The sequence below is a fragment of the Chrysemys picta genome, chromosome 5 (genome assembly GCF_011386835.1).
Source record: "Chrysemys picta bellii isolate R12L10 chromosome 5, ASM1138683v2, whole genome shotgun sequence".
Lineage (NCBI taxonomy): Eukaryota > Metazoa > Chordata > Testudines > Emydidae > Chrysemys > Chrysemys picta.
The window spans coordinates 130,177,189-130,201,407 of NC_088795.1; the positions used below are offsets into that span (position 1 = coordinate 130,177,189).

At 44.5% G+C, this 24,219-nt stretch overlaps 1 protein-coding gene across 2 annotated transcripts; it reads left to right on the top strand.

Moving 5' to 3' along the window:
• The first annotated feature begins 4,122 nt into the window (after nt 1-4,122).
• Nucleotides 4,123-23,564, top strand: LOC101947012 (octopamine receptor-like). Of its 2 annotated transcripts, none has more exons than XM_008169715.4 (4): nt 4,123-4,630; nt 9,305-9,601; nt 18,924-19,100; nt 21,769-23,564. In XM_008169715.4, exons 2-4 carry the CDS (start codon nt 9,324-9,326, stop codon nt 22,469-22,471), a joined length of 1,158 nt encoding a protein of 385 aa, XP_008167937.2. In that variant the 5' UTR covers nt 4,123-4,630; nt 9,305-9,323; the 3' UTR covers nt 22,472-23,564. The 2 variants fall into 2 exon arrangements, with proteins under 2 accessions (XP_008167937.2, XP_065453325.1); XM_065597253.1 differs by lacking the exon at nt 4,123-4,630 and adding an exon at nt 9,065-9,192.
• Nucleotides 23,565-24,219: the final 655 nt, after the last annotated feature.

Consider the following 24,219-nt stretch of genomic DNA (forward strand, 5'->3'; position numbering starts at 1 on the left):
TATAATGTTTTTTCTCTTTGAATTGGCAGGATCTGTGGCTCCCAACAGCAAGCCCATTCCAAAAGGCGGGCCAAAGCAGAACCCCAGAGAGGAGGACCTGGGCAGGAATAGGAGCAGGGCTATAGAGGACCCACCTGCTGGGATGGAGAGGAGGAACCAGAAGCACCTAGATTTCTTCTGGGCAAGACAGGACCATTCCCTTGCTCAGGAGAAGACTGGCTGGCTGATTTTTGGAAGAGGAAAGGCATAATAAGGAATGGGAGCATTCCCTTAATGGAGTGGTTAATAGGGTTGGTGGCTGAGTGCAGCGTCCACCTGCTGCCAAAGCCTCAGCTACAACCTATCAGGTGCCTTCTCATGCCACTGGCTGCCACTATGGAGCAATACGTCCTCCTACAGAAACCCCTCTGACTGGAAAGGAGGACAATGCTGGGTCTTCTGGAATCCAGGAACAGCAGCTTGTACCAGACCCAAAACTCCTTGGAGGAGATGTACCCGCATTTCCCCAAGAGACATTTTCACCCAGTATTCACCCCTTCTGAGAAGGAGGAGGAGAAGGGGAAGGAGGCCAAAGGCAATCAATGGTGGGTGGTGTTCATTGTGCTCAAGTTATTTTTACAAAATCCATTGTTCTGTTTTGCACAAAATTGCAGTGACAATATTTTTCTAATAATTTTACTTTTGCAGTTTTGTTACTGGTTTATACATTGCCCCTATTTACTATGGTTTACTGTTATTTAAAGGTGTTTTCCTCTTACAATAAAGAACCATCTGCTATCTCTTAGTAAAAAGCAACAGTGGGTCCTGTGGCACCTTTAAGATTAACAGAAGTATTGGGAGCATAAGCTTTTGTGGGTAAGAACCTCACTTCTTCAGATGCAAGTAATGGAAATCTCCAGAGGCAGGTATAAATCAGTATGGAGATAACGAGGTTAGTTCAATCAGGGAGGATGAGGTGCTCTGCTAGCAGTTGAGGTGTGAACACCAAGGCAGGAGAAACTGCTTCTGTAGTTGGATAGCCATTCACAGTCTTTGTTTAATCCTGATCTGATGGTGTCAAATTTGCAAATGAACTGGAGCTCAGCAGTTTCTCTTTGAAGTCTGGTCCTGAAGTTTTTTTGCTGTAAGATGGCTACCTTTACATCTGCTATTGTGTGGCCAGGGAGGTTGAAGTGTTCTCCTACAGGTTTTTGTATATTGCCATTCCTGATATCTGACTTGTGTCCATTTATCCTCTTGCATAGTGACTGTCCCGTTTGGCCAATGTACATAGCAGAGGGGCATTGCTGGCACATGATGGCATATATAACATTGGTGGACATGCAGATGAATGAGCCGGTGATGTTGTAGCTGATCTGGTTAGGTCTGTGATGGTGTTGCTGGTGTTAAAGTTTACAATTTGTCTGTTTCCCCTCTCATGAGTATGACCTTCCTTGTTGGTTGGGCCCACATATCAACAGTAAAGGGTGGAACCAATGCCTTTCTTTGTTAATGAATTTATTGACCATCTAGACAAAACAAGAGAGAGAGAGAGAGAGAGAGCAATGAGCGTATAAACAATACAGCTGCTAGTATCAACAGCAGCTAACCAACACCAGCCTGATAACACAAAGTGGTTGCCCAGCAATAATTACCTTACTTAATGTGTGCACTCTGACATGTGGGGATGGATAGTAAACATCATTAACAGCAACTCAAAATGGAACAAAACAATCATAACGCTACGTAGGTTCCTAAATATTTTCCCTCATTTACATGTACAGCAGGCACAAGAAAAGGATGATAGGGCATCCCTTGGCATAAGCAAAAGGCTGCTATCATCTTCTCTCTTCCTGCTGTGCCATGATGCGTGCACATATGGTGTCCCTAATTTCCTTTGCCTACTGGGACCCAAAACCTGTATACATATATTTTGGATCTGGCTGCCTGGTAAACAGTTCTCAAACCAGATCTGTCCTGAGCTCACTCAGGACAGAAACACTGCTCACAAATGCTGTGGCGCATGCAGCATGGCACTATTATTATAACTGAGCTTTTCACATTAGCATCGAAACTTGTCTGTAAACATCTCCAATGAGCTTTCAGCCTACCAAAGGCTAATTCCATGACCATTATGCAGCTACTTAGTTTGAACATGAAATCCCTTTTCCCAGGGTCATAGACAACAGGGTATGGTTTCATAAGCCAAGTCATGAGTGGATATGCAAGGTCCCCCAAAATAACAGTTGGTGCAGATACACTATCCAGGACAATTTTGTTTGTGGGGAATAAAGTCCCCGTTTCCACTTTAATTTACAATCCCGATCTCCTCAGCACACTTGTGTCATGAAGCTTACCAGTGCACCCCACTTCAGTGTTCATAAATCTGCCTCTGTGGTCCACAAGGCCTTGTAGAACAATGGAACGATGGAACCTCAGAGTTATGAGTTATGAACACCTCAGGAATGGACGTTGTTCGTAACTCTGAAATGTTCATAACTCTGAATGAAACGTTATGGTTGTTCTTTCAGATGTTTACAACTGAACATTGCCTTAATACAGCTTTGAAACTTTACTATGCAGAAGAAAAATGCTACTTCTAACACTCTTAACTTAAATTAAACAAGCACAGAAACAGTTTCCTTACTTTGTCAAATCTTTTTTAAAACTTTTCCTGTATTTTTTTAGCCGTTTATATTTAACACAGTTCTGTACTGGGGTTTTGGGGTTTTTTTTGTTTTTGGTCTCTACTGCTGCCTGATTGCATACTTCCAGTTCCAAATGAGGTGTTTGTCTTGACAGGTCAGTTCGTAACTCTGGTGTTCGTAATGCTGAGGTTCTACTGTAGTACCCTTTCCTGTTCACATATTCACATGGTGGGACAAACCACTGGGGCATGAGTTCCATCAATGGCCCTGAGCAGTTTGGAAACCCATGCCTCTCAAAACTAGTTATTTTTTCGGGAATGTTACTTACACCAACTACCCATGGGTTAATCACAATGTTACCTGCCTCACAAACCACAACCACTACAGTGGACCTCCCACCCCCAGATTGGTTTGACATGGACCTATAGCTGTCCGAGACAGCTAGCGCCACAGGGCAATACTAACCCACTTCTCAAAAGGCATGGCTTCCTTGAATCGAGTGTTCTGGTGCTCATGGGTTGGTGCAAGCTCCTCACACACCTCCAGGAAGGTTCCGTTTCGCATGAGTAAGGCTATGATTCAGTCATGGGTATTTTTAGTAAAAGGCATGAACAGGTTATGGGAATAAACAAAAATTCACGACCTGTGAGCTGTCCATTACTTATATGAAAAATAACTGTGATTAAATCTTGGGGGAGAGGTGCTGGGGGAACGGGGGGGACGGACGAAGGGAGCTGCTGCTGGGACCAGAGAATGGATGGGGGAGGGGGATTCCCTGGGGCTGGTCAATGACTGACAGGGGGCAGGGAATGGATGGGGGAGGGGGATTCCCTGGGGCTGGTCAGTGACCGACAGGGACCAGGGAATGGATGGGGGAGGGGGATTCCCTGGGGCTGGTCAGTGACTGACAGGGGTCAGGGAATGGATGGGGGAGGGGGATTCCCTGGGGCTGGTCAGTGACTGACCGGGGCCAGGGAATGGATGGGGGAGGGGGATTCCCTGGGGCTGGTCAGTGACTGACAGGGGTCAGGGAATGGATGGGGGAGGGGGATTCCCTGGGGCTGGTCAATGACCGACAGGGACCAGGGAATGGATGGGGGAGGGGGATTCCCTGGGGCTGGTCAGTGACTGACAGGGGTCAGGAAATGGATGGGGGAGGAAGATTCCCTGGGGCTGGTCAGTGACTGACAGGGGTCAGGGAATGGATGGGGGAGGGGGATTCCCTGGGGCTGGTCAGTGACTGACAGGGGTCAGGAAATGGATGGGGGAGGAAGATTCCCTGGGGCTGGTCAGTGACTGACAGGGGTCAGGGAATGGATGGGGGAGGGGGGATTCCCTCGGGCTGGTCAGTGACTGACGGGGTCAGGGAATGGATGGGGGAGGGGGATTCCCTGGGGCTGGTCAGTGACTGACAGGGGTCAGGGAATGGATGGGGGAGGGGGATTCCCTGGGGCTGGTCAGTGAGTAACTGCCAGGGGCTGAGCGCTATTGCTGCGGACACTGAGGGGGACCAGGGTACAGACTGGATGGGACCGGGGAGAGAATTCCCTGGCTTCCCGCCCACGAAACAATCCCTGTTTATTGCAAGCACAGAAGCTAATTGCAATGGCCTCCCCCACCGGACCCCACTGAGCGGCGGAGGGCAAGAAGCCCCAGCCCAGCCAGCGCAGGGGACCGACGTGCTTGGTGCTTTGGTGAAGACGCGCCCCCGGGTGGCCTTAGATGTTAATGCTGCCACTTGGAGCAGGTGGGTGGGCGAGTCTCGCATTCTCTCCGTTTCTGCAGCCAGCCCAGGATGTGTAGGCAGAGCAGGTGCATTTTTAAAAGTAGGATCTGCTGAATCAGAGCCGTCCAGGACTGTGTGCCCCCATGTGCTGCAGAAGGGAGGCACCCCCTGGACGCACACTCACTGATGGAGAAAGAGATGCTGCTGTTCCACCTTGCACGCTCTCCAGGAAACAGCACTGAAATAACTTCAAGCCAGGAGACCTAGGGAAGGAAAGGTGAGTGCACATGCCCTGACTCCCTTCATTGCCAGCTGTGTTTCACCAGTCACTGGCATTGCATTCCCCTGTCCTCTGTGTCTTGTGTTCTGATGTGTGTCTATCCATCCATTCACTGAACCATTTTTTCCCCAAATCCAATTGCATCAACTGGGATAGCACATTAACCTAAACACTTTAATTGGCAGGACTTGAGGAGGAACAAGGAATTTATAATCTAGCAGTGTCAATACTACCTCATTACTTGTGGTTTTAATTATATAGCATCTAGAAGCTGGATTACTACTATTATTTTTGAAAACTTGGAAGGTCAGATGGGGGTGGGGAGAAAGGACGTTAGAAAAGGGCAAAGTAGATTTTCTTTTCTCCAGTTTAAAAGGTACCCTAGTTACCAAAAGCCAGCTACACATGCTTAGTTCCACTGTGTTTTATGTAGCAGAGGTCTTAATTAGCCGTCAATTTACAGTTAGTACAAAGTTCAGTATGGAGACAATACAGAATGTGCTATGTATGTATAGTGTGCATATGTATACAAACAACATATTGAAAATGTATATAGAAGTGCCTGTTTCTCATGCATTTATTTTAACTATACAGTTGTGTTCATATCCAGATAAAACACATGTGCACACTGTGCAACAACACTCATCCAAGAAAAAATATAGTATGGACACAGTAATATAGTTAACAATAAATGTCTGAAATTTAGCCTCTTGAATGTGAAGGTGTAAATTAGAATATTTCTACCTTTGGCTCTGGATTTGTAACCCACTTTATTGACAAAATTTGTTAGTCTCTAAGGTGCCACAAGGACTCCAGATTGTTTTTGCTGATACAGACTAACACGGCTGCCACTCTGAGACATATTTCAGTGAGTGAAACTTCCTGGGAGCTGGCTATATCTGAACATATTAAATATAAAATTCTGCATGCCTCACTGATATGAAAAGTGTGCTGATGATATAAGATTATCAGGGTTTTTTCCCATGAAAGAAAAAATATGGATTATGTGGGAAGCAAGCAAGCAAACAAAAGCTGGCAGTTGTGCTAGGTACTGATAGCAAGGACGATACTGATAATGGGAAACCAGCTCCCAGGAAGTTTCACTCACTGAAATATGTCTGTGTCAATAAAGTGGATTACAAATCAAGAGCCAAAAGTAAGACTATGCATATTCTAATTTACACCTTCAAATTCCAGTTGCTAAATTTCAGAGATTAACCTGCCCAGGGTATAGTATGAAGGATGTTTGAATGTCAGTGTGAACAGAAAATGTTTGGCTGTGTGTATGAACAGTCACACATGACCCCCTGCTAGACTAGAAGCTGAAGGCTGTGCTATCTATGGAAAGGTAATTTTCCCATGAGGTCTTGGATTTTGACGTACGAGTTCAGTTAACCTTCAGCTCCTCCTAGACTATTAGGAACTGAAGAGCATGAAACTGGAAAGAACATCCACTCTATAGTTGCCATAAGAACTGAAAAATTGACTTAAATCTCAATGCCACGGTTATTTGGAGGTTCTTAATTCCTCAGAGAGACTCTTCCAGTAGCTATCAGTACATACACTGGCACAGGTTCCTCGTGACTTGCACGTACTGTCACTGGATTTGCAGGTGAGCTCTAAAGCGTTGGCTTGAAATGAAAAAAGCCTTAAATGGTTGGAGTCCTGGCAATCCGAGGGACTGTCTTGCTCCCCCGGCATGTGATACTGTGACAGCAGTAATCGCGTGAGACAGCCAAGCTAACAACCCCCTAGTTTGATAGAGAGGGTGCTTGGGGCAGGACATTCTCACTGTAGGAGCCTATGTTTTCAAGAGTAATTAGTGATTTTGAGTGCAAAATTTGAGACATCTTAAAAGAGGCTGATTTTCACAAAGTACCCTTCATTTATTTGCTCTTTCAAAAATCAAGCCCCTTTGAAGCATCTCAAACAGGACACCTAAAATCACTAGTCACTTTAGAAAATATGGGCTCCAGGGTCTGGAAGTTGCTTCCCCGTGCAGGTTTGCCAGAGCATCAAAAGTCCTAGGCTTTGGAGTGTTTGATGGGAGGTATCCTGGGGCAGGTGTCGGGAAGGAATTGACTTTGCTTTGTAGCTGGAGAGTTGTTTTGGTAGGTGGGCGAGGCAGCATTTCTGAGGGCTAGGCTTGATATTTTGCAGATGGGTTAATACTGTGTGGGGCTGGCTGGTGTTAGGTGGGCTTCATTTTGATTTAATGTATCACATTTTATCAGGTTCCTAGTGTGACATGCCAGGGTATAATCCAGACTAATGAGTGTCACCCCTGCCCTGCAACCTTGGGTGCCTCACAATGCTTTGCTGCAGTAGCTCCCAGCTGGGCCACTCACAAACAACCTCCAGTGTGCAAGTCATACTCTGAGGCCTGGTCCACACTAACCCCCCACTTCGAACTAAGATACGCAACTTCAGCTACGTGAATAACGTAGCTGAAGTCGAAGTACCTTAGTTCGAACTTACCACGGGTCCAGACGCGGCAGGCAGGCTCCCCCGTCGACTCCGCGTACTCCTCTCGCGGAGCAGGAGTACCGGCGTCGACGGCGAGCACTTCCGGGATCGATCCAGGAACGATTTATCGCGTCTAGACAAGACATGATAAATCGATCCCAGAAGATCGATTGCTTACCGCCGGACCCGGAGGTAAGTATAGACCTGCCCTGAGTGTCTGTGTGTAACTGCAGCCTGTCAGCCACATCTAGTCACACTCTTGCTCTCGCCAGCCTTGGTTATACTGCAGGGTGACCCCAACACACCCTCAGCCCTGAATTTCCCTCCAGAAATGTATGTCCTGTACTGCCCAGCCCTCTCCTAGACAGTACAATATATTTTAAATCAATGTATTCCTTAAATGGAATAAGATGCCAGCTTATTATCTCAAATAGTTATTCAGACACTTCAATATAAACACACTGGGTTAGAAAAAAAACAGTAGAACAGGTTTGTTAACTACAAAGAGAGATTTTGAGTACAAATAATGAGGCATAAAAGTCAGAAATGGTTATAAGAAAAATAAAGATAAGACATTTATTATTACCTTACTTAACAAACAATATCAGATTTAAGCAAAGTTTCTCACCACATGATTTCAGCGTCTTACTGACCAAACCCTGTAGGTCAGGACCTTTACACCAGAGTCCAACAAATGCTTCCTTGGTCACTTCAGTTGCAGTGAATGTGATGGGAAGGAATGGGGGGGCTTTGGGTATTTGTCCCTCCTTTGTATAGTTTCAGCCCCCCTCTTGAAAAACATTTCCAGCTGGCACTAGGACATAAAGTGTCTATGTGGAAGGATGTTCCCTGATGGCGTTTTCTCCCCTGATTGAACTTTCTGTTTTCCTTCCTGCTTGATGACTCTGTTTACTGGTTATGTGCAAATCAAGCAGAGCATATATTCCTTTGTTTAGGAGAGACCTGTTTGCCAACCCCAGTTTGGTCAGGGCTGTGGGGTTTGGAACATGTGTTAATAACATTATACAGTGAAATCTTATAATGTCACATAGAATGTTGCCTCACTTATTTTATCAGGACAATATTGACCAGCAAGTTATGAGTTTTCAAATGATATCGTATAAGACATGCCTTGTACAAAACTGATTACAATAGTGTAGAGGGTGTGAACCCAGGGGTGTATTCTGTCACACCTAGAGATTCTCCAATAGCTCAGGAGGTTGAGTTTGGCTAGTTGAGTTTCTGGAAGTGAATTCTAGCTGCTGTGACATATGTATGCTATTAGCTTGTGACTGCAATGTCAGCTATGGATAGTACCAGAGCAGCAGACGTGTCTACTGACCCTCTTCAAATTTGTTTGCACTAACACTTTGACATGAAAATGGAGCAATTCAACATTATCAAACTGAAACGGTTTGATGTCTCCAAATCAAAATTTGTGGGAATTTCCATTCTGTGGTAAATTTCAAAATTTCAATTTTTCATTCTGATTCAGTATGAAAATAAATGTCAAAATGTCAGACCTTTCCCCCAAATAGAAATTTCATTTTCCAACTCTCTAGCCATGAATACATATTACACCACCATTCTGATCACTACTGGGAGTGGAACTAGGGAACCTCTACAGATAAGAGCATAAACCTCTATAGCTTGACCTCAAGGACCAAATTCCATGACTAGGAGCTGTAACAGACATATCATCAGAGGAAGGGGGGCACATATCATGTACTGAACAATGGGTTATGTTTGTATCCAGCCTAGGCAAAAAAATCTTCTCATCCACCTTCATAATGACCAAGATGATAATGAGAAAATATTTTACTTGCCCATCAAATAAGATTACTCACCCCAGGTGAGTGGGATTAGCAAAGCTGCTTTAATTCTAGATTCCCATTGCTTCTTTTTCCAGCGCTCAGTGCTTTTTCCCTGTATCAAGCTTCACCTAATGATGTGCTTTTCATTCACAGGAAGGCTTTTAATTTTCATGATGCCTTTCAGCCAGTGTGGCACATATATAACACTATCGTTGGGATTACAACCCCCCCCCAGTGAATCGGTAACAATGACACAGCGAGGGCAGATTGCTCAGGAGGGTGCGTGGGACTTTTTAAGTGAATGAGACATAATTATAGTTTTCATCTTTTCTTCCATAGACCTGGAATTAATTTGCTTCAAAGCCCGTGTTTTTTTTCTTCTCTGCTTCAGCTCTGAACACCGGGGGAAGATGCTGATGGACAAAAATACATCATCACTCTCCAACATCTCCTCCACTGCCCTGTCTTGGGTAAGAGGAGATGGCAACTGGACAGGGGCAGGAATTGGTCCCCGGGAGGTGGCTGTTGGACTGATACTAACCTTTATAGACTTGATCACTCTGTTTGGGAATACTGTGGTTTTTATCTGCCCTGTGGTGGAGAAGAGGCTGCGTACCGCAACTTACATGTTTATTATGTCCTTAGCCATGGCAGATCTCCTCGTTGCTTGTCTGGTCATGCCATTTAGGTAAGAACTGCTTGTAAGGTAAGACCTGCTAGTAATGCACTTATTTGATGGCATTCAGTAGCGCTTAGTTCAGTGGCCACTACGTAGGAGGCAAGTCTAATGGTCTAATAGATGGTGCATAGGAAACAGAATGCCTGGGCTTCAGTCCCAGCACTGCTACACACTCACCATGGGTCAATCACTTCACCTCCCTGTATCTCAGTTTCTCTACCTGTACAATGGGAATAATGACGCATACACTCAAGGTATGTCTACACTGCAGCTAGGAGCCTGCTTCCCACATGAATAGATAGACACGTGTTAGCGCTGCTTGAGTAGTGCCCTAAAACCAGCCATGTAGCTGTGGGTAGCACTAGCAGCAGCTTGAATACATACCCACAGGGTCCAGACAGGTTTGCTCTCAGCCGGCTTGTAGTGTAGATGTGCTCTCCCTCCCTCAGGGCCCAGTCTGGCATTCCTTGTGAGCCAATGAAAACCACTAGAGGCAATGGGAATTTTGCATGCTCAAAGAATACAAGATCAGGCCCTCAGTTAGTTCCAGTCTTCAATTTAATAATGATAATGTTTCCATTAAAATAATCTCTTGGATCAGATTGTTCTCTTATTTACACTCATGGAAATCAGGAGCAACCCCACTGAAGTCAACATACCTAAACCAGTATAAAACCAGGATGAGAAAAAATCTGAGCTCATATATTCAGAAAAACGTCCTAACTGTGTAGCACATAACACTTGTATTATTAACCTGACATATTTTTAAAGATTAAATTATACATCCTATTTTTATCCCAGTAATACCCTTTTTAATATTTCTTCTAGCCCAATCCAACCACCAGTGGAGGAGGAGAGTGGTGTTCTTGCAAAATAAATGTTTTAGCTACATAAACAGAACAGAACAATTGCTGTCATTTTCAGCTGTCTGAATCTGCATGTGATTTATAAATTGAAGATTAAAAATTTTGTTTAACGCTGTCTGCATTGAGAAGGCAAAAATTATCAGGATTGTTTTCCTTTATTATTGTGCTCTGACAGCACGTTCACTGGTGACAACAAATTCACGGCTCTAATGATTGACATGAGGCTAAAAAGACTAAGGAGGGATTCGACCAATTGCTTTAGACCCTTTAGGCCAGATTCACCACTATGCTCTGACTGCATTGCTCTCCTCTGGTGATACGAAATGGCCATAAACCCAGTGTAACCAGCTGGTTAAACAGAGTTTGCATCTGCTTTCAGACATCAGCAATGCAAAGCAGCCAAAGTCTACAAGTGAATCTGGCCCTTTTATTTAAGTTTAAACCCTGAGGTGTAAGAAGTAAGACAAAAATGTTCAAATAACGTGGAGAATGGATTTCCCAGCAAGGAGAAAGTTACAAATTGAGTGGAAGCCTATTAAATCGTCTCAGAGGAAAACGAAAACGGTGTTAGAAGAGAGTTAAAGTTACCCTTTCCAACCACATTAATGGACTGTCGTAGTTTCAAACTCAGGAAAATCTCAGTTCAGTTTCCAACTAGAGTGGCTTGAAATATTTTCTATATACTGTTTTATCATAGCTGAAATGTTTAACAGCAATGAATCACTTGGTACAAAACTTTCATCAGGAAGGTTTTTGGGCACTGGGGAAGAGTGTGACTCTGGGAGGTTAGCATAACTGGGAATGGGATGTGGGAGACCAATGGTCAACTCCCTGCTCTAACTGATGTAGAGTGCTCTGGGCTGAAAACTTGTGTTCTCAATCAGGCAGAGGAGGGACATGAACCCGGGGTTCCCACATCCCAGGCCAATAGCAGGATTCACATGCTTCTGTTTTCATGCAAATGTTCAACAGTTTGGGTTTCCTTCCAAAGCAGAACATAATCAAATTTCAAAAGCTTGAATAGTGCCTCAAAATGCAACGGTCCAGTCAGCTCTTGTTCCAACATCATCACTGGCACCACGCTTCAATCTCCTCCCATTCTCACCTGTTGATACACAAACTTACGTCTGCTTTGTTGGGTGTATGAATTCCAACAGCTCCAGCTTTGGTTGCATGATGAAATAACCCACTCCCCTCCTTCAGGCCCATGGGAAGTCATTGGGAATATTGGCAGTGACTTCATTGGGAGTAAGATTAGGGACTCTGCATCATTTACATTGGGGTCCTCATTATGTGCTGGGGAGGGGGGAGGGGAAGCATGTCAGAGCCCATGTTTGGTATACAGGCTCTGTACTGAAAAGGGCCCCCCAGATTTGTCAGCAGGCAGTTCCTTGCAGATTGAGGCTGGCCAGGTGCACATGGCTAGGGCATGGTTCAGGATCAAGCCAAAATGGCACAGGAACAGGAAGTGGGGGGGAGTGGGATCATGATTTGCTGCCCGGCCTGAGAGGCAGGGTGGGTGGCGTCAGGCAGTAGCTGGCAGTTACATACTCGCTGCAGTGCGAGGAGGCTGCCAAGCTGGGCCTACACACCCGATGGCTCCCTCCAGAGGGGGGACTGGCTGTGATCAGTGCTCTGCTGTTGCAAGCTCCCCCTAGCAGTGGGAACACAAGTTAACTGGGGAACCCCTAGGGCCAGAGCTGAGCTGGCGCTTTCCTGATGGTGACCAGGACAAAAGGAGCCATGTTAACGCCAGCTGGATGGAGCAGGGAACTAAACAAAGGAGAACCAATAACAGCCGTTACAGCATACCCAACAGAGGTGTGTTTCCACCAGTCTCTCTGCCAACCCCCATTTCCTCAGGTTTGTTGGTACCTCCATGTCCCTGTTGGAGCCCAGAGCGGAGACTCTGCTACCTCTGCCAGTTTAGTCTCCCTCTCTCAAGACTCCGCACTGGAAGGGAGGGCACTACCTCCCCCTACCTTCTGCTCTGTGCTGAGGGCCTTTCTCCAGCCAGTTTGCAGTAGGGATAAGTCACCAGGGCTGGAAGTGGAACCTGGGTCTCCTGTGGTGGCAGGTTAACAAGCCCCACCTCCCCCGACAGATACATCAGGCTCCCTGCTCCCACCCAACTGACAGGTTCTTCCTCTCAATCTAGCCCTACCTCTCCAGCGGATTTGCTTCCTCTCACTCTATGCATGACCCTTAAACACACTGCAGTCCTCTGGAGTTCCCACATTCTTCCTGGGGCCAGGGGGATCCCTAGCTGGACCTTCAGGGCAATAAGAGCTCTCCCTGCAAGAGCTTCTCACTTACCAAACTACCCACATGTCTTCTCTGCCATCTGCCATCTACCTGCTGACACAGCCTTCCTGGTTAGGGTGAGAGGAAGTGCTAGAACCAGCATTGCTGTGCAGCAGCATGGGCAGGGGGGAGCATTTCCCAAGCAAAATGCTCGACTCCCGGAACTGGGAGGGAGCATCCCTCACCAGCAGTGGGAGGGGCTTTCTTCCCAGCAAAGGAGGAGTGGAGAATTTGATGCCACATTTCCTTGTGGGTCAGCAGCAGAGCTGAGAAGGGAGGGGATGGAGGGGTTCTCACCTCCAAGGAAATGGAGGTAACAAAAAAGGCTGAGGAAACCGGTGCTCAGAAAAGAGTAATCTGTCTGTGCTTATATCTTGTAGGGAAGAGGAGCAGTAGGGGCTGAGAAAACAAAAAAAAAAAGGGGGGGGGGGGAATGTTGGTAGATGGCATTTCAAGAGGGAAAGTATTTCCATGACAACCAATGGCTTAATTATACAGTTAGAGAGAAAATAACCCACTTAGGAGAGAAACACCATATTTATCAGGAAAACTATGAGGGGAACAAAAAATAGCCTGCTAGGCAAGGGTGCCATTTTAAGCACTGCAGGGGTCCAGCAGTTAGATCTTTATGTCGGGGGACCACAGAACTACTGCGAGGCTCGGGGAGTTAGGAGGCTGCAAGTGCTCTGACATAGCACATCAAAGTGCTGCAGATAATAGGCATCACTGTTGACAGCCGGCACAGAATCCAGCAGCTTTTGCCTCCAAAATCCCATTTCAGCTAATAGAGACTCTCCATTAGCTCTCAGCAGTAGAAGGGCTCTTGAACTATGCAAGCCAGCCACTAGGAGGAGAAAGAGTTAGTTAGCACGTTGCACCGAGTAGCTCAGCACAACACTTCTAACTGGAAACGGGAAGGTAAAAACAAACATTGGGCAGAAAAACGTGCTCCTTAGTGGAGGAACTGATCTATGAGCGAAGGACTCTAATCTGTTGTTTTAGCATTTAGCAATTGTACCCCTGCATTGTTAGCTGATACTTTACGGTGCTCAAATACCATGGTGAGGTGAGTCATAGAGGGTGCTCGATGGACATTTTGATTAAAGGCAACTAGCACTCCAAGCATGTTAAAATAAAATGCTCCAGTTTATCATTCTAAATGTGCTGCAATGAATAGGGTTTCAGTTGTTTGCCATTGCCCCCGATGGGTTCCCATTGAAAGTCTTAGTATTGCGCAAGGCGAAACAATTGAGCCTGATCTTGTATCACCAGCCAAGCAGGGCGGGGTGATGACTCCCCCTTGCCCACATGGGCCGTTATCACAGCACGTTACCTCCTGGTGATTAATTTCTACTCCAAGTTCATAGAGCATACTTTCAATATAAATATATTATTCTTCAAATATTACCTGTACATTCATCTCGCAATGATTGTGAAGCTTGACCAGTTATGAGCTTTCTTGTAGATCCTCACATGAAACTCTTTATGGATAAATATCCTATAAGACATGTGTTTGATGTAGTGACTTTGTCAGGTCGGAGGTGAGAATTGCTTGCAAAGAACAGGGGAACATTTGCCAAAGGGTCTCTGTGTCACACACTTCCAGAATGGGGAAGTTCTTGGTATGCACTTAGCTCAGGTACTATGGACATCACATATGGGGACTTAAAGGTTATAGAGACCCCCTATCAAGCAGCATGACATCTTTGCAGTAGAACCAAGACTGCCATAGGCTAGCTATCTGGCTAGCATATGCCACAAGTACAATAGGGGTGGATTTAGGTTCACAACTTTCCAGCTTGGCTGTTTCAGCTTTTACGCTGAATTGAAGCAGATCAGATGTGCTGCGCTGTTTTGTTCATTAGACACATGCCAAAAAGAACAAGCCTGTGTGATTCAATGGAAGGAACATTCAGTCCTTCCTTAGCCAGCTTTAATGAAAGAAAAGAGGTTTAGTTATAGAGACAAAGGGACCCTCATACAATGCTTCATTGATTTCAGATTAGTGATGCATGAAGAAGGTAAAAAAAGTATGATTCTGACATTGAAATGTCTCTGATTTGTTCAGTATCTATATTTTCCAAGCATTATAAAATAGTACTAGATATCACCACTAAGAAGACATCAGGTCAGCTGGCAGTGTGGACTCAGATTGGCATCTATACTATGCCTCAAACTCTTTGGCCTTCCTACAGTGCACTGCTAACTAAGACCCTGTTGCTACAAAGACTTACACAGGTGATTAACTGTACACACTCTGGTAAGTGAAGACGTACCCTGAGTAGTTACATCAACTTCAGTGGTTGACTAGAGCTACTTGCAGTGCCTAGAGTTAAGCATGTGCATAAGTCTTGGCAATATTGGGGCTTAAAAGACAGGTTCTGCCATCCGTACATTGGGTAGTACCTTGTTGCACAAATTCTCTTACTGAAATCAGTGAGGCTACTTGTGGAGTAAGGTACTATTCTGTGAGCAAAGTTGGCAATCAGCCCCCAATTCTTCTCTCCATGTCCACTAGTGCCTACTAGGGCTGACTAGAAAATGGAATTTCTATTCTCTGGGAAATTCTGAGATTTCCACATTTGTTTTTGTTCCAAATCAGAATGAAAAGACCAGATTTCTCATGGAATGAAAATTCCAAAAGATTCCAATTTAAAATAATCAAAATGTTCTGTTTTAATAAGGTAAAAATGTTTCATTCTGATAATGTGGAAACATGATAATAAATAAATATATTAAATGTACAAGTTAAACAAAATGAATTCAAATGATAGTCAAAATGAAGCCTTTTATCTTAATGGAACAAAACATTTCAACATTATCAAAATGATTCGTGTTGACTCTTTTCCTTATCAGAAATGTTTTCAAAATTGACATGTTCCAGGAAAAGATTTCAATTTCAACAAAATTGCATTTTCAGGAGGGAAAACTGTTACATCGAAAAATTTTCAACCAGCACTAGCATCTACCCCTGTCTGGATGCTTCTCCTCTTGTTATAAGGAATATTTCAGGGAATGTTAACAGCATATGTGTAGCATAGAGATTGGATACTCTCAATCTCATATTATTCCTTCATTAATGGCACCTAATATTTGGTGCTCGGTAGTGAATGGACTGGCTGTGCTGATGTCACTGTTGATATCATAACACCTTTATTCTTTAGAAAAAGGTGAAATTAGAGGGAAACAACAGTTGGGTCAGCCAATCCATCACCCTGCCATACAGGATTCCTGAGAGCCTGAGCTCTTTATCAAGTTTAAACATCTCAAGAGAGGGAGCTTTATAGCACTACTCATAAAGTTGGGGAGTTTGTCATGATGTCTTTAGCCAAAATGTCATCTCCCCAACTCTTGTGTGGTTTGCATGGTGCTTGCCTGCTGCCCTCCACCCCACACATGGCTAGATCTCAGGGGTGATGTACACCTGTACCCCAATATAATGCGACCAGATATAACACGAATTCGGATATAACGCGGTAAAGCAGTGCTCCAGGGGGGCGGGGCTGTGCACTCCAGTGGATCAAAGCAAGTTCAATATAACGCGGTTTCACCTATAATGCGGTAAGATTTTTTTGGCTCCCGAGGACAGCGTTATATCGAGGTAGAGGTGTATATGTGTACTTTGCAGAGCACTTTGGCATGAAACATACTTGATTTCTTTTTAAAACTCCGGCTTGCCAGGTCACTTGATTTTAAGCCCATTGTATGACCCTAAATGCATCTATTTTAAATCAGAATGGTTCCTCCTGTGTGAAAAGCTTTAGGAGATTATTGGTGTCTAGAGAGTGTGCATGTTATCTATTCGGCTGACTGGTTAGGTCACTCTGTTTGGCTGTAGGAGATGCAGGTTCTAGTTCCTGCTCTGTTACAAAGTGGAAGATGTCCAGCAGGAAAGATGTGAGGTTGACAGCATACCTTCAGGAGTTGGGCCCCTGGGCCGAGGTAGGCAGGGTAATGCCTACTTCAAAAATCCTGCTTCAGGGTAACCAGGGAACTGGCTTGCACGAGGGCTCTGAGCAGGTCATTAGAAGTGGGGAGACATCAGGACTCAAGCAGCTTTGCAAATACTGATTGGCAGCAGCTCAGAGAATCAGGAGCTAAGGGGCTGCTGAGCAGTGATTTTGAGAATGTCACCAGAACGTTGGATTTAGGCCCCTAACTACCTTTGTGAATCTGTCCTATCGTCTGTAAAAAGGGGATAACAGCCCTTCCCTACCTCACAGGGGTGTTGTGAGGATAAATGTTATACACTAGGAGGTGCTCAAATACTACTGTAATGGGGCCATATAAGACAACACACAGAGCTCCAGCTAACTCCTCAGATAAATGTTTGTACAACATCCCCTGGAACAAGGCTCTGGTACTGACCGGGGCCTCTAGCTTGTACTGACGCACAGATCATAGAATATCAGGGTTGGAAGAGACCTCAGGAGGTCATCTAGTCCAACTCCCTGCTCAGAGCAGGACCCATCCCCAGACAGATTTTTGCCCCAGGTCCCTAACTGGCCCTCTCAAGGATTGAACTCACAACCCTGGGTTTAGCAGGCCAATGCTCAAACCAAGATGCTAATACAGTGAGTGCCATTACCATTCTGAAGTGGCAGAACAATTGTAACCTGTAAAAGTAGTTTTAATTAATACTAATGAAATTAGTTAAACCAAACCCAAGCATTTAAAAAAAGCATTATATATAGATTTTATTCCTTTCCTCTTTCTAGCCAGCAGAGCTGAAAGAACTCCAATAGGGTTAGAGCAACTGCTGTGGTTTTAGTGCTAAGAGACTACGAAGCTATATAGTTGCAGGGAAGGAGAAGGGAATTAATTCTCACAAAGGCAGTGACTTGTTCACTGTGTCACATAACAAAGTCCAAGAGAAAGTTACTGCAGAAGCCAAAGACTTATATAAAACTGGTAAAAGTAGGAAGAAGCAAATTGCAGCCAGGTAAATAGTATAGCATCGCAGATTACACAGCCCGTTGTACTCCTACCTCAAGCTTCCTGACTGGTTACTCATTTGTTACTGTTTCTCTGACTTTGTTGGTAATATTTTGGTACAGGTGAGTGGTTTTCACTGGCTTACTTGCCTCCGTGAGTCATGTATAGGCTAAATAACATGAGAACTGGGGTTCTCATATGAATCCCATTATCCAGAAGCTAAAATGCATGAGATCTGAAGAGGCAGACCAGATGGGAAGTACCGAAGAGGCTTGGAACATTGGAGGAGGGAAGCTATTCCAAGCCCAGGAACTGAAATATCATGAGAAGACTATGCAGTTCAATGTTTATTAAATCACAGATGACATCTGTCTTTGTCAAATACAACCCCCCCCCCCCAAACATACACAATCTAAAACAGCACCATCCAGATAATACATCAAAATGTCAGTTAGAACATAATATAAACTCTCTTTTTCAGCATAGTACAAAAAGGGCAAAATTTGCCACTGAGTTGATTACTGCCGGTGGCTGAGAAAAAAATTAAGACATTTTTTTTGGGAGGATGATAAAAAAAAAATGTTTTTATACAAAAGAGGCAAAATCCAGCATGCTGAAAAATTCTACAGTGCAAAAGATGAGGTTAATCTTCCAATGCTCCAGATTTAGATGGGCAAAAATGAAGATGTGAAGGAAATTTTCCATATCTATCCGTAAGGACAGCCGTTTCCATGGTTTGGAATCTTAAAATACATGCCTTACATAACTGAGGATTTGATCACTCATTCAAAAAGAGTTCAAAAATATGAGCTGTTGTGAAGACTAGCTCACTCGTTTTGGTTCCATAAGTGTCTTCTTGAGGCACTGAAGAAGCCGGTGACAAACATAATATATGAAAATACTAATAAATTAGAGATGATCTGCACTAAAACTGCAACCATGCCAAGGGATTCCATTAAAACAGTGTTCCAGCTGGTAGCATAAGTGGGACCGTAGCTATGTCCCATAGCAGGCTAAAGCCTTGGGCATCAAACTTGGGGATTACTCCAATTTGCCTCCTAACAAAATTTCAATGTATCTCAATTGAAGCCGCCATATTTTCACTAATCTTGCCAACAGGGTACGACATTAACTTGGGTCAATAGGCTTCTCCATAGCAGAAAAATAATCAATCACTCTTCAACTGTAACAATATATTGTGCTCTCTCTCTCTTTCCACCCCACAGCATAATTTATGAGGTGACGGGGATGTGGCTATTCGGGAGGCTGTTCTGTAAAGTGTGGATCTCTTTTGATGTCATGTTCTGCACGGCGTCCATTGTCACATTGTGCTTTATCAGTCTGGATAGATATTGCTCCGTGGTGACCCCCTATCATTATTCAATGAGGATGTCACGTCGAAGGCGAGTATACTTCTCAAAAGATCGTAGAAATGGAGGGAAGTTTTAGGATCTGTCAGACATTCCATCATCAGTCCCAATTCCAGGGTTTAACAACTATCATTAAACATCCCTGGAGGGCTAACTTGGGCAGATTGTCATCTCTGCTCTGACACCTCAAATTCAAATAGGAGCTAAGCACTGCACACATTAAGAAATAATTTAAGATCAAGAATTGAGAGGAAGACTTATCCAGTGGTTAGGGTGCTAGCAAGGGACTTGGGAAAGCCTGACTTGATTTCCTGCTCTGCCACATACTTCCTGTGTGACCTTGGGCAAGTCACTTAGTCTCTGTGTCGCAGTTCCCCCATCTATAAGATCATAGCGCTGCCCTGCCTCACAGATGTGTGTTGTGAGGCTAAAGAAAGACTGTGAGGCAGTCCAATACTACAATAATGGAGACCATACAAGTACCTAGACACAGGCTATCAAGTCTCATATTCTAAAATAGTATCTATGTAATAAGATCCCAGGATTGTCACTCTGAAGCCTAGAATGTCTGTACAGTGTGAAGTGATAGAAACAGCAACAGGCATGGCGGAGAACTCTTTTTGTTTAGAATATCACCAGGTTCAGTCACCACTGGGGTTCACTGTCATCGCTGTCCAATTTTTAGGTTCTCAGACATTTTGATGTTATGAATTACACCCATGTACAGCTACAGTAAGGCATGTACTCCATGCCAAGAGTCCTAAACCATTGTGATCTCAGAGGTAACAACCAATCACCACCCTCACTCTACAGCTAATTTGCATGCAACACTTTCATTGGTTGTGAGGGAGACTGCCCAGATGGTAGTTTAGTTGGCCCAAATGCCACACCTGTGTGACAGGACAGGCTTTCAGCTACGAGTTTATTTATATTTAACTCCCTATATGGCTAATTTTTGAGTGCCTAAATCCTTCAGAGTTTTTACTCAGATGTGGAACACACCCTTACTATGGGCTATGACCGTTCCAGATGAGCCATTCGCTGCCACCACCCAAAATCTGATCTGTATTTGATAAGCAGCCCTTTGCACCATTTAAAGAGCCCTACTTTTATGCTTTTTTGGTGTGGAGGATGCGGTAAGATATAAAGAACCCCATGGCTGACCTGGCCTGCATGCACTTCTATGAATGCCCCTTTTGAATTAAGAACATGTTGCAAAATTATTTGGCTAGTAGTGAGTTTTAGGTAGTGCTACAGGCTTCATACATACCTGCAGGCACAAGGGAGTCAGTGTGCCCACCTACATGTTTCAGGAGGTAGCTATGCCCGGGAAAATGTAGGTAGTAGAACCTCTGAAAAACACAAGAATGGCCATACTGGGTCAGCCCAATGGTCTATCAAGCCCAGCGTCCTGTCTTCTGACAGTGGCCAGTGCCAGACGTTTCAGAGGGAATGAACAGAACAGGGCAATTTAGAGTGATCCATCCCCCATCATGCAGTTCCAGTATCTGGCACTCAGAGGTTTAGGGACACCTGGAGCATGAAGTTCCCATCCCTGACCATCTTGGAGGATAGGTCCATCACTGACTATTAGCCATGAAATTATCTAAGTCTTCTTTGAACTCAGTTATACTTTTGGCCTTCACATCCCCTGGCAATGAGTTCCACAGGTTAACTGTGTAGTGTGTGTGAGGAAGTACTTCCTTATATTTGGTGTAGACCTACGCCTATACATTTCATTGGGTGACCCCTGGTTCTGGTATTATGTGAAAGGGTAAATAACACTTCCTTATTCACTTTCTTCACTTCAGGCACAATTTTGTAGGCCTCTGTCAGATTCCCCCCTTGAATCATCTCTTTTCCAAGTTGAACCGTCCCAGTCTTTTAAATCTCTCCTCATACAGAAGCTGTTCCATTCCTCTAATCATTTTCATTGCCCTTCTCAGTATCTTTTGCAATTCTAACATCTTTTCTGAGATGGGATGACTAGAAATGGATGCAGTATTCAAGGTGTGGGCAGGTCATGGATTTACCCTTACCATCCTAACCCAGGAGTTCCAGTGGTGAGGGCAGGTTTAAGCTCCTACCAGTGTTCCATAGGAAACCCACAGGAGAGGGCTGCTTTGACACTTTAGGTAAGTGAGACTTTCCAGGTGCCCTGGCCTTGCCCTCTGCAGCCAGCAATTGAGTTGTATCACTCTCTAGCAAGATAAGAGCTCTAGCTAATAGTATGGCTGCATGTGTCCATTTAAAAAAAAAATCATAAATCTAGATGGGAAATTAGGGCCCCCTGCTAAGCTGTGGCAAAGGGTTGCAATGTTTGGGCATCACGCCTTAAACGCGTAAGATGACTATCACCTCCTGACCCTACAACTGGTTGGAAATTTTAAAATGTTTCAATACTCTAACAGAAAATATTCCCTGAAACAATGTTTCCCCCTATTTTTCCAAACAGTTCTATCGGTCCCTGACACACAGACTGGCCTAAACATAAGCCTAATCCAAATAACCCAGACCTTGGAAATGTTCAAATTTGGACCAAAACATTGCGTCTCAGGCTTCTCTATACTTACCTCTTCAGAAGCATAACTAATCTCCACCACACACCTGTGGAGTATCATTAGTGTCAGCTGTTTTCAAAGGAAGATCTCAGAATAACTTGTGCTCCCAAGTTTTTACCTTCCTGCTCTTCCATTTGCAGGTGCATCATAATGACCTGCATGGTCTGGGTATACTCCTCCCTCATTTCCTTCCTACCAGTCATGCAAGGCTGGAATGAGATACCAGGTGTAGATTTTGATGCTGGCAAAGAGTGCATCTTTGTCACCAACTGGACTTTTGCCATCGTAGCTTCTGCCCTGGCATTTTTTGTCCCGTTCATGATTATGTGCAGCATGTATTTCTTCATCTACCGAGCATCACGACTCAAGGCCACCCGCATCATGTCTCAGTCCCTTGAAATTCACTACCATCCCAACAGCAAGAGGCAGAACAACCTGCAGCTGGAAAACAAAGCCACTCGGACAATTAGCATCATCATCTCAGTCTTCATATTGTGCTGGTTACCCTACTTTGTTCTGAATGTATGGCTAGCTGCTAAAGGTACCAATTCCACCAGTGCAGTCCTGGTTGATGCCTTCAAGATCATAACTTGGTTAGGTTATTGCAATTCTACTATCAACCCCATGCTCTACGCCTTTCTGAATCGGGATTTCCAACGGGCTCTGAAGAAGCTGTTCATCTGCAGGCGCAGGTCTCAGGTGGATATTGGAGAAGATATGGTTTCAATAGCCACTTTTTCCAAGACTGCTCAAGACCCAGAATACAGCATTAAAGTCCCAATGCCCGCTGGAGCACTGAAGAGCAAGCATAAACAAAGTTCTGGGTTACTTGTTGCAGGATGAGACAGATGAAGAGTGTATGGTGATTAGTGTGTATTTTTTTTTCCGGGGGGGGGAGGGGGTTGTCTATTAATTGAAAAAAAATTTTTTTGGAAGAGATTGGGTGCAAGATTACAAATGTATTTTTATTTTGGCTGTAACCTGTGTGAAATGTGAGCACGACAGAGTGATGCCATATTGTCCTTTCATCTTCCTTTGTGCTGTGAACAAAATTAGTAGCACTTTCCAGAAGAACAGCAAAGGATCTTGATCTTTCAGCTGAGTTGTCATAACCAATTGGCTAGTTTCCCATTAAAAAACTATTACGCTATATATAAATAGCAGAAAAAAGTTTCCTGTGAATGATTCAGCCTTCATGTTGAAAAAGTAGGCGTGAAAACATGAATTGTGCTCCCTGAGCTTTTAGCCGGGTGTACTCTACAATTGAGTAGGCTACGTGCTGCCTAAGGGCAATTCAATACAGCCCTGGTCCTGCAAACGGCTCAACATTACCTGCACGTTTTCAATGGGACTACTTGTGAATAAAGTTCATCATGCACAGAGGTGCTGGTAGGCTCTAACCTATGAATGAAATTCACTCATGTGCAGAGAGACAGCACAAGACCCAGCCACCAGTGACCTCAGAGGTGCCTAGATCTTGTGCTGGCTCTCTGCACCGTGGTAGATTTCACCCCAATTTTCTTCAGAAATAAGTGTGTAGTTGCAAAGCTTATAAACTTTCCACTCTACGTCTGAGAGATTTAAAATAAGTGATTCATCAACAGCAAGTGCAGACAGAGAGGAGAGGTGTTAGTGTACATGAAGTGTGTGTTCAGTTTGTAAAATCAAATAGTGTTGATTCCAGGCAGTGACGGTCTGTGCTTTTTCCACAAGGAGTCTTGTCATTTAATGTATAAAAGGAACTTGCTGTGTCCCAGGCCTTTGGAAAGCTGCCCAATCAAATAAGACAAGTATGGAAACCTTTATCGTTCTATAGAATTTGTAGAGCCCGTTGTCCAAGATGTTCTAAGTGGTTTACAATTGTCTAAAAAAGCCACACAGGACACTGGAGAAGCAGGTAAGGGATGTAAAAAAAAAAAAAAAAAAAAAAAAAAAACACCCACCACTTATCCTACCACTACAACGCCACAGAAACTTCTGGTATGGAGTTCAGCTCCTTAACAGTACAACATTAACAACTGTAGAAGGAAGTGTGGGGGATGGGAGGAGGAGGGATTCACCTGAGTTTGAATGTGACCAGATGTATAACAAAACCACCCTGCTGATGAGAGGTGAAGCATACTGTGGCTCAGGGGTGGCGGAGAGAAACTCCCCCTTTGCCTATTCAGTCTGAGGGTACGGTTACCGGAGGATCCGGCGGCAGGCAATCAATGTTCTGGGATCGATTTATCGCGTCTGGTTAAGACGCGATAAATCGATCCCGGATCGATCCCGGAAGTGCTCGCCGTCGACGCCGGTACTCCAGCTCGCCGAGAGGAGTACGCGGCATCGACGGGGGAGCCTTCCTGCCGCGTCTGGACCCGCGGTAAGTTCGGACTAAGGTACTTCGAATTCAGCTACGTTATTAACGTAGCTGAATTTGCGTACCTTAGTCCGAAGTGGGGGCTTAGTGGGGACCAGGCCTGACTGTGAAGCTAGGTAAATCTCTCAAGGCAGGCAGTACGTGATCCCTCCTGTTTTGACTCTGCTATAGTCTGGCTCCAGAATACCCTGAATCGGATTGCATTTTTCAGCACAGCAGCCTCCTAAAG